This window comes from Rhodnius prolixus, unplaced genomic scaffold, assembly GCF_049639745.1.
Source record: "Rhodnius prolixus isolate KJV_2025 unplaced genomic scaffold, Rpr scaffold_12, whole genome shotgun sequence".
Lineage (NCBI taxonomy): Eukaryota > Metazoa > Arthropoda > Insecta > Hemiptera > Reduviidae > Rhodnius > Rhodnius prolixus.
The window spans coordinates 10782547-10799570 of NW_027411635.1; the positions used below are offsets into that span (position 1 = coordinate 10782547).

Genomic DNA, 17024 nt, shown 5'->3' on the forward strand with positions numbered 1-17024 from the left:
TCGATTTCTACCTGATTGATCACGACATCACGATTTTTTTTTTTACTTTTTTGCAAGTATCTGGACGACGCTAAGCTTGTGTTGGAGTCAACTCATGTGGAACGTATCTAAGCTCTCTTCTCTTAACCGATATAATTTAAGATGTTTATAGTACAATGGGATAATAATACCAGTCGCAAGCACGAGTACTTTTACTTCCAAGCTTCAATCAGGTGTAGACATCTACAACACTGAAGTTATCTAAACCTATTTTTTTGTTACCAAGCTAGTATATCTTCACTTTTGAACTTTTGAATCCAACGAGGAGCAGAGAGCTCACTAGCATCTCTTCTCCTTTCATCTTCACAATTTTTCTTGGTTCTGCAGATCTTAGCTGAAGTGAAGGGAAGCGTCCAGAGGTCAATGAAAAAATAAAACGAAGAAAAAAAAATTGTTTTTACTCACCCCATTAACACCTCACAGTACCTCTAGATAATGGATCTTTTTTCTCTTTTAGGTTCTCGTTTAGACATTACCCATCATTTTTTAGAAATATATAATTTTTTACATCCTACATATCTTTAGTGCCTACATTAGGAATCATGTATTTTAAGATTGCACACATATTATGTGGGATATACATAAGGTTAATAAGACGCGTCTTCATGCGAGTTTATTGACTGGAGCATTTTTCAGTATCCTGTCTGCCTTCAGACTGTGTTCATTCGTTACAGAGAAAATATAGCATTGGTCAGTGAGCTGTAACAGACCCTTTGGAGAGAAAATCCAAGGTTATCTGCGGGAGTCAGTGCACTTACTACTGTGTTAATCCCTTTCCTATGGAATATTGTTTTTTATTTCGCTCTATTGGTATAAATCTTATATAGCTGTTACAAGTCTATTTATAGGCTATCATCAGGTAATGATAAAAGTTAGTTTGATAATGATAAAACAAAAACAAAATTTTGTTTGTTTCTTATTTGAACATGCGCTGCCGGCCAGAAGTTTAAGGCCACCTATAGATAAAACGTATTGAACACAATTTTGACTCTCGTGGCTGAAACAAATCATGCTTCACACATATCATGTATCCATGTATCTTTGTTTAATCTGTTGGTATTCAATAAAATAATGAATAATAAAGTAGAATTAAAAACTTAACCTTCGTAAAACTTAAACATTAAAACCACACCTGTCTTACATCTAAGTAATTCACTTTTTCCACTAATACATTCTTTAACTGTAAAAAATCCTGAAATAGCTTAAGGGGGCAGTAATTAAATATTAAAATGATATAAATTGGGAGAGCAACTGAAAATAATAAGTAGCCTAATTTTTTTTTTTTTTTTTTTTTTTTTTTTTTTTTTTTTTTTTTTTTTTTGCGCATCAACAGCTGAGGTTATTAGCGCCCGGAGCTTTTTCCAGTGCACTACCGGCCTCCGGACAGTGTTCTCTCGTTACAGACAACACTGTCCATCACCGGACAGTGAGCTGTAAGAAGCTCCTAGGAAGAGAAAATCTAAGGGTCAGCTGCTGGATTCGAACCCGGGACCTCCGCGTGGGAGTCCAGTATGCTAACCGCATAGCTAATCCCTTCCCTAATAAGTAGCCTAATATTTCTAATATTAAAAGCGTAAATCTAAAGGGGTGGGGAACGCCACCTACACTCAGAATACCAAATAAATTAAATAATAAAATATTCTTACATTTGCAATTAAGGCAGTAGTACAAAAACACAATAATGAGGTCTAGACCAAAAAAGAGTAATTAAAAGAGTTTTGTCCCTTCATAATCAGACATATACATTGTTAAATTAGCACGTGCTTGCATATTACTATTTATGTTCCATTGCAATTATAAAGCAGATTCATACTTAGACAATTTGACATGGGTTTGGACTTAGCCGCCGACTGACAATATTAATTCTCTTTTTAGAATTATGACACTGACTATTAGAGGCTTTTGACTTAGCCTTAGACTGACACTAATCCTTATCTTTACAATTAAACACTCACTGACGTGTTCTTTGACGCTGATTCTCTTATAAAAATCTTTGTCTCTGTCTCTTAGCAGCCTAAAATTGATCTTATCAGATAGATGTTTAACATAAGTATTCAGCACAGTAATCATTACAAATGAAACACTAGTTTACCTATAAAACTGCAAATGTCAGTAACGTACTGAATTTAGTTAAAAACTGGTCCAAAACGTTTGACCGGCAGTGTTTAGAACTTATTGCATTAAATAAATAATAAATGTTAATCGGACTATCTTAACATTATCATAGTATTCTGACGCCCAAATATCAGAACCAACAACCACACTGACTGCATACGTGGTTTATTCCATAGCAGCTAAGTAGACAATCATGTACAATAGAGTGTGACAAAGATTTAACTAAAGATTCATGAAACTCACACCCGTACATCAGATGTATTTAAGTGCCGTGTTATATTAATGTTTACAATTTTTAAAGTGTTTCTGTACACGTTATGTACTCTTTCAATTTCTCATTTCTATTATGGAACTTTACGGAGAGGGTAACAACAGCATGCACAAGTATTGGATGCGATTGCTGTAGAATTGGCAGTTCTGAAGGTTAGCCAGCCCTCTCCAAACTGTAGGAAAGATAAAAAGGAGATGTAGCTGTTGTACATAGTATCGCATTTACTTAAATCATAACATCTTCATCACAGTATTCTCTCGTTCTTCAAATATTGAAAATATAAAAAAAATTGAAACATTTGTACTTGATGGAATTGAAATTTATTTTAAACCTCCTGCTACAAATTGTAGTTTTTAAAAGCAATAAATCAAATAACGTAAATCCTCTTTAGGGAAAGTGAACTAACCACTTCCTCAGGGATCTTGCCCTCTGGATAAACTAGCCTAACAACACACATCACACTTAAAACTCTCTCACATGATTCATATAGATCTTGCGGAAGTAGTTGATGTGTACAACTCCTTGGTTTTAGCATATCAGCAGGCAAATTCTAGCTCATCATACATGCCCTTTCATTTAAACTTCTGAGGCTTTGCTGACGCTTCATTCTATGCGCAAACTCAGACCCTAAGGGAGCCACAATAAATCCACAGTAGGTCACAGTGTATTTGGCTTTTATTAAGCCACCCCTTTCTTCAATCTTCAATCAATGCAATCTGTAGCCAAAAAACAGCTCTTGCCAACTACTATTTGTTTTCTCTATCTTTTACGCAAGCAAATTTAATAATTTCTACGAATTTTAAAACTGGTTTACATACGTTTGTTGATTAAAAAGTCACAAAGTCAATCAAAAGTCACATTTGGAGCGAGCAGTCTGACTTCTGAAAGAATGGCTTGCAACAAACAACCACTATACAATGGCCTATATTTCCAAAATTAAAGCTTTATTGATTAAAAGTAATAAAACATTGTGCTTCTTTTTTTTATTGTAATTTAGCATTTGTAACCAGCGTTGCGATAAGGACGTTTAAAATCTTTCTGAATATTCTGAGTATTTTACTGGTATTTTTTTGTTTTAATACTTGTTTTTGCTTTAGGTTTATCGAATGACGATACAACAGGCAAGAATGACCACATACCTGGGCCTGCACCGACAATAGTCCATCGTTCAGTCAACAACGACTACGGTTCAGTAAATAACCGTTCAACTGATCCAAGACTCTGTACGAAGAAGGTAGATCTGTACGTTCTGCAGCCAGCGAGATTGAATAATTCTGGACTGTTCAACCCACTTAAAGGAAAACTTACTAACTGCCATGTTACTGGTTGTGAAAGGTATTATAAACCTCTAGATTTTAAGACCTGTTCTAGGTGTAACTAATGTTTGTGTAGAAATGTCACCATACCTATCCGTTTCTGACCAACTAAGACCAAGTTTAGTCACTTTGTAGAACAGAGAAGTGTAGGGATGGGAAATCATTGTTTAATTGTTTTTTGATTACTAGAAAAACTAATATATTGATATTGTAGAATTTACTGGTGGTTTTCAAATGCCTGCATTTACCAACAAACTGTAGCTTAAAAAGCAAGCCCTATTTTTTCGATGTATCATGGGAATTCATTTAAGTATTCCTCCAATTTGACGGTTCTTCACCACTTTTTCTTCTACTTTTTGGTGGAGATAAGTGAATCTTGAGAGCTGAAGGGTCTTCTTTGCCTTTGAGATTATTCTATTTTACATTTTTCCATGAAAAGTTTTTAAATAAAAACCTTGTCAATGTCTGTGTAAATTCTTATGTTGTAAAATATGTACTGTAAATGTTGTAGTATTGGTAGAACAGTACTTGGAATAAGACAGATTCATTACTTAATATACGAAACTGCGAGTCGGATAAAAACAAGTGTAAAGTAAATACAATATATTCAAAGTTTTGTGGACCCTTTATGTTATCTTACAATTTGCAGACCATTCAGCGTACAAAAAATACCTCATTCGAACCTGATACTGCTAGTTGTGGATACTCTGTGCCCATGTGGCAGCAAGCAGCTGAGCATCACAGCGCAGGAAGTTCTGGGCGATGAAAAGGGAGTGGACTGCCGACCTCCACAGCTGGGCTACTACCGTCGAAGGCCACCTAAGTGTATCAACTACCACCCTGAGGTAATCTTTCTGGATTATCTTTAGTCTCATCATATTTATTTATATCAACAAACAACTACAATGTCAACATGGTTGAAGTCTAATAACATATAAATCGAGTCGATGCCCCGATTGAAAAAAAAAAAAAAATCGTAAAAGAAAATCATACCTTTATTCATACATTTGATTTCCTTTTACAATGTACTGTAAAATGGTTAATTTTTGTTATATACGCCTTTCATATTATGGCCTTAAGATGGGTGAAGTTCAGTCGGTGGTTTTTTGTTGCAGGAAACAGAGATCTTGCAGTGTGGACTTGCAGCGTCCCTACACACTGCCTCATATTTCTGGATACTTACCGTACTTTACCTACTGTTCACGTGATTATTAATTTATTATTAATTCTTAATAAAATATATAAATATGAATATAAATATATATATATATAAAATTGTTATGAATAATGTAATACAATAATAATAATTATTTAATAATACTAAAATGCTAGTTAATAGAAATTTTATTTGGAAACTATATCTGAAATGCTTTCGTAACAGTGTTGGTATAAATATATACATAATATAAATATATAATTTAAATTTCTTTGTAGCAGTACATTGAAATTAATTAAAAATTATGAATAATAATAATTAATAAAAATAATCTCTATAAAAAAATTGTATAGCATTTTTAAACAAATGATTCTCAAAAGGAGAATATTTTTTACAAAAAAATGGCATATCATTATGTTTGATTGTTTTTTCAGAAATTGTAGGGGAACTGTTTTTTAAAAGTTTCAGCAGATAGATTAATGGTCAAACGTCTTAGTAGACAGGCGTGCTGGAATTGGCCTGAATTCTTTTAAGGCTGTTCAACCCTGGCAATGCGACCACATATTGTAAGTGGAGAGCAGTGTTGCACACTTACTAAAACTTCATTGGATAGTACATCCAACCAGTTTGTTCAACATCGCTAAAGCTGGACTAAAGCACTCTGATTAGGGATGTCTCAGTTCTCTCACGCAATATATGTGACCATATACTGTAGTTCAGAGCAGTGTAAGTTCACTAACTTAATCAATCATTACTAATAAACTCAATTGGTTTGAGAAACATTGCTGGAGTTAAACACATTTTTTAAGAGCTATTCATACTGCGAGATTGTGGTTATAATTCTGGATACACAATATGTGAAGATACACTGTAGATCAGACCTGGGCATCAGAACTGTGTCTGAAGCTTATTTTAACCTTCAGTATAATGCGTTTTCTCTCGCTTTTTGGGACGGGGGTGTAGTTGCCATCAACTTTAATCTTACCTGGGCTAAGGAACTTGCAGAAATTTCTAAAGTTCTTGAGTTGATCCTTGCCACCTACACCTTCCATTCTCTTTAGCTATTCTTACAAAGTCTAGTCAAGAATAAGCTACCCAAACAGGTGATCGCGCAACAGAGCTCTGCTTTAGATAACCTTTGCTAGCACTGATCCCAGGCTACGTGTGTTCTTTTAGGCAGACATTTTGAAAATAAGACTGTTTCGAACTTCTAAAAAACATTTGCTCCTCAACACTTCAATATCAGCAAATATTGAAAGAATTTTTAAGACAGCTAAAAAAAAAACATTGTAAATTGTACATATTTGTAATTGTACTTTGTTTATATGAAGCATAAATATAATTTATGTATTCTTAACGCTGATAGGTGATCGGGATGGAATAAATAAGTAAATATACAGAATTTATTTATGTATCGGCTTGAATGAAGCGATTCTGTGGTACATCAAGCGGTCGGGAAACTCAAAAGTGAGGTTTGGTACGAGGTAGTCAGAGGAAGTTGTATATTTGCATACATGCAAAAAGTTTCTCAACATCTTCAGGTATTCTCAACCTGAGACTACAAGACCTCGGGAAAGTAATATCTAAAGATTAGGCTAAATTTCTAGGTAAGATATCTGGTATTTTAATAATTGTCAAGAACTTCTAGACCTGTTCTGTATTGATGACAGTTTGAGAAGATGTATTGTCATTCATTGTTTCCTATGAATGTTTAACTACCATCAGAATGGAAGACAGATGTATGTATTTTTAGGCTTTACTTTTCAGTCCCGTCTTATCAAATTGCCTCAAACTCACTTTTTTTTATCATACCTTGTCCAAGATTTTTTGTATTCTTTGGAAGCAATTTTTGGGGATTTGAGCGGAATTCAACATCTTCCAAAATATTAAGCACTGAAACTAGATCAAATATATTTACTTATTTATTAATTTTAATTATTTTTTTTCAAATAGTACCATTTTGAATTTTCGTTACATAAGTTGTAAATAATTAAGAAATATAAATTGCAGAGCTGCAATTATAAGCTTTTTTATTTATTTATTTCTCACTCTAAATTTTGTTATTATTGAAATAAAAAAAAGAATAGAAATTTGATTAGTAAATAATTAAATCATTACTGGAATATTATAATTAATAATAATAATAATAATTTTAATTAAATTTTTTTATGACAAATAATTAAAACAATTTATATATAAAACTAAAGACAATAATAACTGTAAACTTTCGTTGATTGAAAATATTAATAGTTTTATTACAACTCTATACTAGGTGAACTTGTTTAGTGAGTAAAAGATATATGAGAACTAGCTGGGTTTTGGGTAAAGAGTGGTTTCTTTATTTTACGGGATCACATTTTTTGGTGGATTCATGGGTTCTCTCTTATTATTTATTTTCCGCCGAAGTACTCAGAGCGCATTTTGGGTTGTTTGGCAGATCTGTGGCAATACTAGAGCTCACGTGCCCTAGGACCAGGAAAATTGTTAATTTTTTTTGCAGTAGCTATCCTTAATTTCAGCCCCAACTATTATAAACAGTAAATTAACTGTAGGCAAAGGTTTACTCTTCTATAGTTCTGGAATACCTTTCTAATAAAATTGGTATTTAAAGTATAATTTTTCTAAACCTTTCCTCTTTTTCCATGCAGAAATGCACGACCCACTGTATATCGCAGTAATTTCGGACTTAAAATCGGCTTCTCATTACTTGACATTTGTTATTTATAGCAGAGCATATTTAAGGTCATTGGGTTTTTAAAAACATAATACTAAAAAGTATATAAAAAGAACTGTTGTAGCGTTAGTTTATGGTTCATTCATCTTACATTTTCTTTCTACTTTCTCCATCGTCTGGAGCCAACTCACCTTACCTTTATTACCTTACCTGTTCCGCAGCAAGCGCCTCAGTACTTTTGCTTGGTACTCTTTAAATTCCGCCGTTTTAAGATAGAAGCTCAGAATCTGATTTTCTTCCTAAGGTCTGTTTTCTTCTTCTTCTTCTTTCTATTATGTAATGTAGGGCACTCCTACTGTGTAGCGGAGGGATATACCTTTCCCCTTACATACTCGTATTTATCTGTTCTTGCCCATCTCTCGTTAGTCTCCAAGCAATTGCCCTGATTCCGTCGGGCATCTTCCCTCTCATTCCATTTACACCGTCGACTACTCTCCTACGTACGCTTCATAGGCCACTCTGGCCTTCTGCGTCGGAGTCCACCTGTTTAATAGAAGAACCAGCGGAGTCTGTTTTTTTTTGCTCTATTTTTTTAAAAACTTTCAATTGAATCTGATTCTTGTATCCTTGGTGATAAGTTTGGGTTAAGCCTTTCTTGATCCGCCCGAACATCCTCTCTGCGACGCATTCTTTCTACTAAATTCTACCATCCACATAACCATCTTCGGTCATGTGAGTTCTGAGATAGGTTTTTTTTTTAGTTGGTAAATGATTACTCTCCGACAGTTCCCGAGCTTTCGCTCATTACCTGTCGGTTAAAACTTCTATTTCTAACATTGTTTTACAATTTCCTTGTGCGCCTCTTAGCCTGACAAGTAAATACCTGTCAGTTAGTCTGTCCCACCACGTAGGAGGTGAGCGCACACCCTACTATCTACCTTATATTTCTTTTGCTAATAACCTGCATAACAAACTGCTTAAATGCTTCGTAAATCTTTTCATTTAACATCAATTCATCATAAAAAGCATCTGTCATTATATTAATCATACCAACTTTCCTTACCATTAGGGCTCTTTCACTATCGTATAACGTACAGTTCCTTAGAATATGCTCAGGTGTTTCTCTTTCTCCACAAACACAAAGGTCACCCTCCGACAGGCCAAGTTCCTTCAACTGAGTTCTGAGGTACCTAGAACTTTTTTGACTGGTCTCTCTTTTTATCTCCGTCTCTCTGATCATTATATCACTTTATCCATCCCCGATTTGAGGATCGCCAAATTGTGTTCGAGGAGAAAGGAGATTGTTCGCTAATACTACGAGGTCGTGCGCGCACGCCAGAAGAGATTGTTTAACCGAGTACCAGCTTCTGGAGTACTGAAAAGCGTATACTTTCCTCATCCCACTTATTTTTAATTCTGAAGATCATTCTTAAAAGGTCGTATAACCAGTTTATTTATTTAAAAAACACTCACACAAACGCAAAGTCAGGAAGTTTGCTGATCCAGGACTTCTCTAAAGCCAGCTCTTTGCCCTAAATATCATTAAGGTTGGACATTAACACGGTTTCGAAATTTTTATTAAAGTCTCTGTGCTGGCAAACACTCCAAGGAGTCTTTTACTTGAGCAAAGTAAAAGCAAAATGCCCTATTACTTCGGCAGGAAAAAACAGTAAGAAAATTTTAAATAAATTGTAAATAATTAAAAAAGATTTACCTCTAATGGAGTACATATAATGACGTATTTACTCGTTAATATTATACCATGTAAAGATAAATATATTTACAAAAGAGAGAGAAAATTTAAAATTTAAATAAATTATAAGATTTTATATATATTAATATTTTATGTAATATATATATATATATATATATATACATATACCTGGAGCTGATTTTTTTTTTTATATACTACTTTGAGTTATTGTTATATTATTAGATGAAATAACTTTAAGGTGTTAAGATTTTTTAGGGAATTTTGATTATCTTGTTAAAATAATTATTAATAATCAGTAATTTTAGATCTTATTAAACATAAAGTGAATTTGTTTATAAAAAGAAAATTACTATAAATAAAAGTGATTGCATAATTTTAAGCCAACAGAATGTGGTAGGTAAACAAACATTTTTTTATTAATTTCAGACTCTTGCAAATAATGGTAGCTTGGGTGAAAAACTGGTTAAACAAATTTTTGTTCAGAGAGTAGCAGCTAGTGTTAGTGAACTCGTATGAAGCCTTCTGGGAAGCTCTACTCATTGTCACTCCTTGCTTTAGTCCAAATATCCTGCAAATCTCTGAAGAAAAGATATTATGTCGGAATTTTCGAATTAATAGTTTTTTGAATTACTTTTTAAGTATATTGCATAGATATTGGAATTCAGGCCTTTGTGATGTAAGCTATCTTCCAGACACCAGTTGGACCCTAGGTACCAGTGGAACAAGTTAAAATGCTATCAAGTTTTTTTTTTTTCTTCTTGAAATCTGATAGGAATATATGATCGAGTGTTCATTTCTTTAAACAAAACTTGTCTATTGTTTGACCAAAGATAAAGTACGCTAAAGCATCACTGAGTAAATCTCTATCTAGTAATACGCAGTAAAGGTGCAGGAAATATGGAAAGTTCATGGCATGACCGGAAAACAATGTTTGAACCCTATTCAACCATGGTTTAACTGTTTCCTCAATTTTTTGGCCAGTAACTCCACCTCCAACCTCATGTCATTTTTTTTTTTTTTTGTAGAGACAAATGTTATAAGGATTTTTTTAAAAAGTGAATCTGACAAGTATATTTAGGTGCGGCCTGTTAAAGTTAAAGTCTGGATCTCTATCCCATATCTCATTTTCACCTTTTTTTTTTAGTCTTGTGATAAGCTTTCTTGTTTTTAGATACAAGTACTGAAGTAACCTGCTCTAGTTCTTATGGATTTGAATTTTGTATAGTTCCGTAATGACTCATGAATGCCACGTGATGGCCGCCATAAACCTGTCATTCTTACTGAAATTCATGACAAAGTTAATCATGCAGTGTATAACTGTGCACTGAGCAAAAACATAAATTTTCTCTTAGTTTATACAACAAGCATCGAGAGATCCGCGAAGGCTTCTTGAAACCAAAAAACCCAAATATAGAAATTATGCGACCACATAGTGAAGCAATGGCATTTTCCTGTGAAATGAACAATCAGTCCAAGCATGGCGGGTTTATTAAAAAAAAAATTAGTAATCAGAAGGATAGTGCAGAATAGTATAATGCTGTCTAAATAGGTGAGAATTTCTCTTATAAGATTGTTGGATTCTTGGTGAAGCATTGTAGGACCAAAACCCAGGGTCTCTTTTTCAGAAACTTTACAAGGAAGCAAGAAGGTTGTATGATTCTTCCGACTAACTCACGGGTGACGGTTGAGACTATATTGGTGGATTTATTTTCTGATTACGATGTTCTAATGTGAAAATGCTAGGTTGAGGCCAAAGTCCTAAGCAGGTTTTTGATGCTTTAGAAGGTAGCCCAGAGCTTCTAGACCTGCACTGCATTGATGGCATTTACAGCAGATGTGTTGCAGTCTGCCTCCACCTGTACACTATAGTCAGTTTAGGTGCTCTCTTCTGCTGCTGTCCCCTACCTGGGAGTCTACCATGTTCCATGTGAAAGATGCTAGAATGTGGCCAATGTGTAAACATTGGGTTTCATGTTTTTTAGAATACCGCTATGTTGTGGAATACTGAAATCAATAATCAGGAAGGTGAACATTGCTTTTGTTTTTTGTTCAGGTGAAATGTCTTGCAGCTTAATTTTAACCAACATTTTTATTACTACAAAATAAAATTGCCTTATCATTAAATACAATTTAAAATTTATTTATTTCTAATTAAGCTAGATAATATTTTTGTCTATTAAGGATCAGTGCGAGCTGAAAACTGTAACTCCAGCGCAGATCTCTGTAAGGAAGCAGGCGTAGCTAAAGACTCGGAGCTACATGCAACATTTCTCAATGCATTCCAAGCTCAGAATAAAATACCTTCTCTTTAAAACAATAAAAAAACGAACTGCTAAAAATTGGAGAGCTGTAAAAGTTCAAGACTTGTAGAAGGTCTCCAAAATGCAGCAGTTTAACTATAATTAGAGTTGGCCAACTTTGGGATTTAAGCTGGGCAAGTCAAAAGCTCACAATTCTAATCTTCCATCATTGAGCACGTTTTTACAAAACGTTTGCGGCCTTTCTTTGTCTAGTTGAAGGTATTCTCAGAGAGAGGGTTTTTACAGTTAAAACGGAATATGTTCGTTTTAGATTAGAGTTCTGTTTTAAACGCATGACCATCAGGAAATCAGCAGAAAATGAATTACTTTTCGTATAGCAATCCAGCACAGCTTTATAATGAAATCATTCTCTTAATGAAGCGAATACGGCTGATGAACTAATTCTTTGTTTTTCTTTTATTGGATTATCCGTAATAAATCCATGTTTCATCACTAATATGTTTTAAATAATTCCTTTGATGATGCGAGGTTTTGAAGAATGCTATGATTGTGGGAAATACTTTTGGAAAGCCTGCCGGCTGATTGTAAATTGCTTTGTAATTGACCTAATAAACTGAAAGTATTTCAGGATCCGAATCTTCAGCTGATGTCAGAAGTGATGGATCCAAGGATTTAAACCTAGTTTAAACTTGAACATTTGTTAAATCGCGTTAATCTTTTCATGAGCCGATTAATGCATAAACTTGTAGTAAAAAAGGGTAGCTAATAAGGAATCGTTAGTAAACGTAGTTGATAAAAAATACAAATGTGCTTCACATTCAAAGAGGAAACGCACATTTTTTTGTTACATCCTTATTTTTCACTACTTACAGCCAACTTTGTGGCAAACATCCCCAATTTGAAAGGCCACAACACTTGTTTGGTTCTGATGCGACAAAAATGCTGCAGAAATGTTAACATTATGTCATGTATGCTGTGGAATATATTATTTGTCAGTGAAAAGGGACTAAATCCTAGGCTTAAACACCTCTTGGCCCATGTAGATAACCCCTTCAAAAACTGCAGGAACAAAAGTTTAGTCTAGGACCTAATTCTAGATTCTAATGGTATATATATATATATATATTTAGGAATAAAATCCATTTTAACATCCGTTGTGTGCCATTTTTCCATCTGCTGTTGGATCCCTCGCCGTGCCATTCCTTTGCTTTTCAATCTAAAAATGAACTCTGCTTCAAGTTCAGGTGAATTTTTTAAACTTTCTCAGCAGAGTGGCCGATAAATCTTATTGGAACAAAGTTTAGTGTACGTTCGGAATTCGTAGAAAGTTCAACGACAAAGAATTCCTAATGACTATCTTTATATCATTCCAAAATATTAGCGTAACATCTTTGTAAAAGCGGAATTGCGTGCCATCCGTATGAATTGTTAAAGACAGAGATCTCATTTTCGCCTTTGCCCACCTAACAGTTTTATTTTTCTCTCTCGCACATCAAAATTGATGGGAATCAAGTGTAAGGAAAAACCACGGTTTCTTAGGTTTTACTTGAACGGTTTCAGAAGAAGTGGTCTACCTCGTCAATGAAGATCACTTGGTAATGTCTAATTTAGGAGTGGACCACTGTTTTCCAGGTCGAAGTCTAAGCTATTCTCTGTTGTGTTTCAGATATAACGTCTACCCAGAAAAAGAGGTTTGCCTCTGTTAGGATAGTCAGATTACGTTGTAGGCTTTGAATTGATGTGAATTTCGGATTAGCGCTGGAAAGCTTAAAGAAGTTCTTAATGATGGAGATTAAGGATGTTCTTCTGGTCTGGATATAACGAAATTTAGGGAATGAGGAGTTGGTCGTTCCGGCTAAATTGGTAGCTTTACTCACCTTCACTTCCTTAAACATCTGTAAGAGATTAGCTCTTGTATGTCTACCTTAGAGATGTGGTCATCTGTGAGCTGTCCGCAAGCTAAAATGTTAATCCGGACTCTTTTCATTCGTCAGGGTTGTTACCTAGTTTTTGTGAGGGTCTTACTTGAACGTCTTTCAGGCACCTGGTTGGTTCCCTTAATAGAAATTGAGGTTTAATTATAAACCTTTATGAAATGGGGCAAACCCTTTTGTAGAGTTACTGAGGCGTAGGGAGAAACACTATCTAGAAAAGTTATACTGATGGTTTGGGGTGTGAAGAGAGAAGGTTCAGAATCTTCAGTCGGAACAAAGTGTCAGTGGTGGATCTTAGGCTATTTATGGTAATAATTATGTGAATCAAGTAAATTAAAGATAGCGTAGCACTTTCGAGAAGTGTTTATGGTGGCGTACTGATAAATCTCTTCAACCTTCTAATGCCTGGGGAAAAGTCTCAAATAAAAGGGAAATATATGCAGAAAAAAAACAAAAAAAAACAAAACGGAGATGTCCAAAAAAACCTGTGTCAAAAAATTCAGAGGTTTCCACTGTAACTACGAGTAGGTGCATGTCATTCATTATCTTTTTTTCATCTTGTCGTACAGTTGTGATCAAAAGTTGATTCAGCTCTCACTGGTTCTCCCTTTACTTGATCAAATAATATGCCTGAAAATAAGGCAAAAAATTACTTTTAACTTTAAAAAATTAAATTAAATTAATCTTTTTTATAATACATAATGCAATTTGTAAAGATTTGTTTAATTAAAGAATTATTGTAAATACTATTGTCAAGTAAATATATTCAAAAAAATCTCATTTCAGATTTTTTTAAAATAATAAAATATATATTTTGTCTTCCAATTTTTGTAAAATAAATAAATAATACATTATTTTGCAAGAATATATCTTTAAATACTTCACTAGCTTTTCTCACTAGTTCTTAGATGGTTACAAATTTTTAAAGAAATCCCAGTTATGTAATTAATATATAAATATATATACGAGAATTACTTTTAAAGAACAACGTTGAATGTATTCTGATACTTTTTTTTTGCTTAAATTTATAAATTATTGACCTAAAATTAAATTGAATAAAAAGAAATAAAATTTAATTATATAAAGGAATACATTTTTGATATATAATATGTATGTTTGGATACATAAATATTTGGAAAAATGTAACTGGCATTTAAAAACAAAAAAAAACATTGGACAAATATGGTGTTTTATTTCTTATTCCTTGATTTTCCTTTCTTTTGCTTTGGGTAGTTTATATAGACCAGATTTTTTAAATTTTTTTTCTATTATTGACCCTTACTTTTGTCTCTTTGTTATCTTATTTTTTATTGTTTCACTACGTTTCGGCCTCGTATCAGTCATCCTCAATTGTAATCCATTCACGCATACATAGAGATAAATTTAAAAAAAAATAGAAAAAGGAATATGATTACCTAATAAAATATAAGACTTAACTTACATTAAAAATTTGGATTACTGTTAAAATAAAAAAAAATATATAGTATATAAAAAAAACTTTATAAGAAGTATGCAGTTGATAAAATTGTATCTGTTATATGTGTAATTGGTATTGTATATGGCTGATAGAGACTAAATTGTTCTGAAACAAGAAAAAAGAAGTTTTGGAAAGCAAGATACCACAGTTTGGGTTTATTAAATAACCAAACCAAATGGATTTCTTTAGCTTACATCTGGAACCCGTCTCGAGCTACTAATTCTTAGCGCTTACAACACCAGGTATCTTTGCATGCAAAATACTTAGACTAAGGCTATGTCAAGGAAAAGCTCAAAAAGTTTCCTTTAAAAAATAACTCGGGTACTCATGAATGACTTTTGTATATTTACTCCAAAGAAGTGTTGGGCAAAATATAGTCATTGCCAATTCTTTATTCTTATGACTTTGTTTAAATGGGACATAGCACGATTAATTAAATCTTCTAATTTAGCCATAAGAATTGGTTATGTCTTAACTAATAAGTCATAATCAAATTTTGTACATTTCCATGAGGCTTACTCTGGCGACTAAGCCAGGATGAAAGGTCAGTGAGAAAGCACAGTGAGAAAGATTTGTGTGTTGGAACTCCAACTTCATCCAAGGCTTCATCCATTTTAGTCATGGTACATTTAACTACAGTGTACCCTACTCTACTCAGCTAGAACGCTTATACACTTGACTGGAAAATATCCTTCCTCGTAAAAAAGAAAAGGAGTGTTTCTTAAAGAAGACTGAGGAAAACCTGTGTTAAAAACTAAAAAAAAAAGGACCAAAAGCTAAATTGGAAATACCACATCAAGAAAGTCACTAGAGGATGTGAGAAAATAACTAAGTGATCTATTAATAGATGCTACTACTTCAGCAATAGCGATTAGTTTGGAAAATGAGGTAGGCAGGATACGGTTAATGTAGTTAATCAAAGGAAATGAAAATGTTGATATAGCCTAGGATGGTGTTCAATCGGGTTGAAAATTTCCGTTGCCAGCAATAGAAGATCTCCAAAATGTTCTGAAGAACCTTTGCTTTTATATATATGGATAGATCCATAGAAAAAAGAAAAAAATGAAAATTACTCCGTCCCGCAGCTTCGTATCCCAAGTAAATCTTGTTTTGAAAGGAATGAAAGTGCATAGGCAATTTTATGCTACTATGTTGTGGCTAAGATTGTGTGCACGCACTCCCAGCTCAGCACCTTTAATGGTCGTTAAAATTCAACTTTAGCGGCTGCCAACTTTAGACTTATTTGACAAGTTTAAGCCTCAATTAAGCATCTCATGAGTAAGATCTGTTTTTACTTGCCTTCCCGCAAATAGTAGGTTTAGATCCTAGAAATTAGCGGTGAGAAAATGTTCCTTCGGGTCGTAGGTCCTACTGGATTGAGTAACGCCACTTTCTGCTACGTAGATCCTCTTGAATAATCAGGTTTTCGGGCTTAAGTCGATCGAATGATGCCCACATCGTTTTATGAAGGGATTGTATTTGAACCGCCTTTTAGTCACGTTTCGGCCGATTATAATAAAATCTTTCAATATTACTCTCAATAAAACAAGGTGATAACTGTAGCTGTGAGTTCTAGGGTAGCGCTGTTCACAAAGTGGACAGTAACTAAAACCATTTTCTATAATCCTGATACTTTATTTATTAGTGTTCAATGCTTTCCATGTTGGCTGAAGGTTTAGTAACAGCACTAAAAACTTGCAGCCAAACCTTGCCAATGCAATGCACAGAGTAGTCCACTTTAAGTTAGCAGAATAAAATGAATAGATAAACCATATATTTAATATTAAGTGAAACAACAACTTTGCCCCAAGTCAGTACAATGAACAGCACTATCATCTGGAGATAATAAGGAAAAAAAACTTTCTAAGGAGCCCCAAGACAGTCCATTGTACTGATCTATCAACTAAATTTGGGGATCTCCAATCTTGCCGCTAAATTTCATAGATCCTGGGTTCATACTCTATAGTGTAAAGAGATGTGTATTGTGTTTTTAAGAAGACCTGAGGTCAGATTAAGTTGACATGGGCACTAGGCCTGGTCTTAACATAATTTATCCCGCTAGTAAAG

At 33.8% G+C, this 17024-nt stretch overlaps 1 protein-coding gene across 3 annotated transcripts in view; it reads left to right on the forward strand.

Annotated features, from left to right (window-relative positions):
• The window catches only part of stol (voltage-dependent calcium channel subunit stolid), a 49997-nt gene extending 36031 nt beyond the window's left edge, over positions 1-13966 (forward strand). For all 3 annotated transcript variants that reach the window (XM_074143323.1, XM_074143321.1, XM_074143322.1), the window contains 3 exons: positions 3523-3760; positions 4391-4586; positions 4857-13966. In XM_074143323.1, the coding sequence (XP_073999424.1) occupies positions 3523-3760; positions 4391-4586; positions 4857-4949 (527 nt within the window). In that variant the 3' untranslated portion in view covers positions 4950-13966. The remainder of the gene's footprint in view (positions 1-3522; positions 3761-4390; positions 4587-4856) is intronic.
• Positions 13967-17024: the final 3058 nt, after the last annotated feature.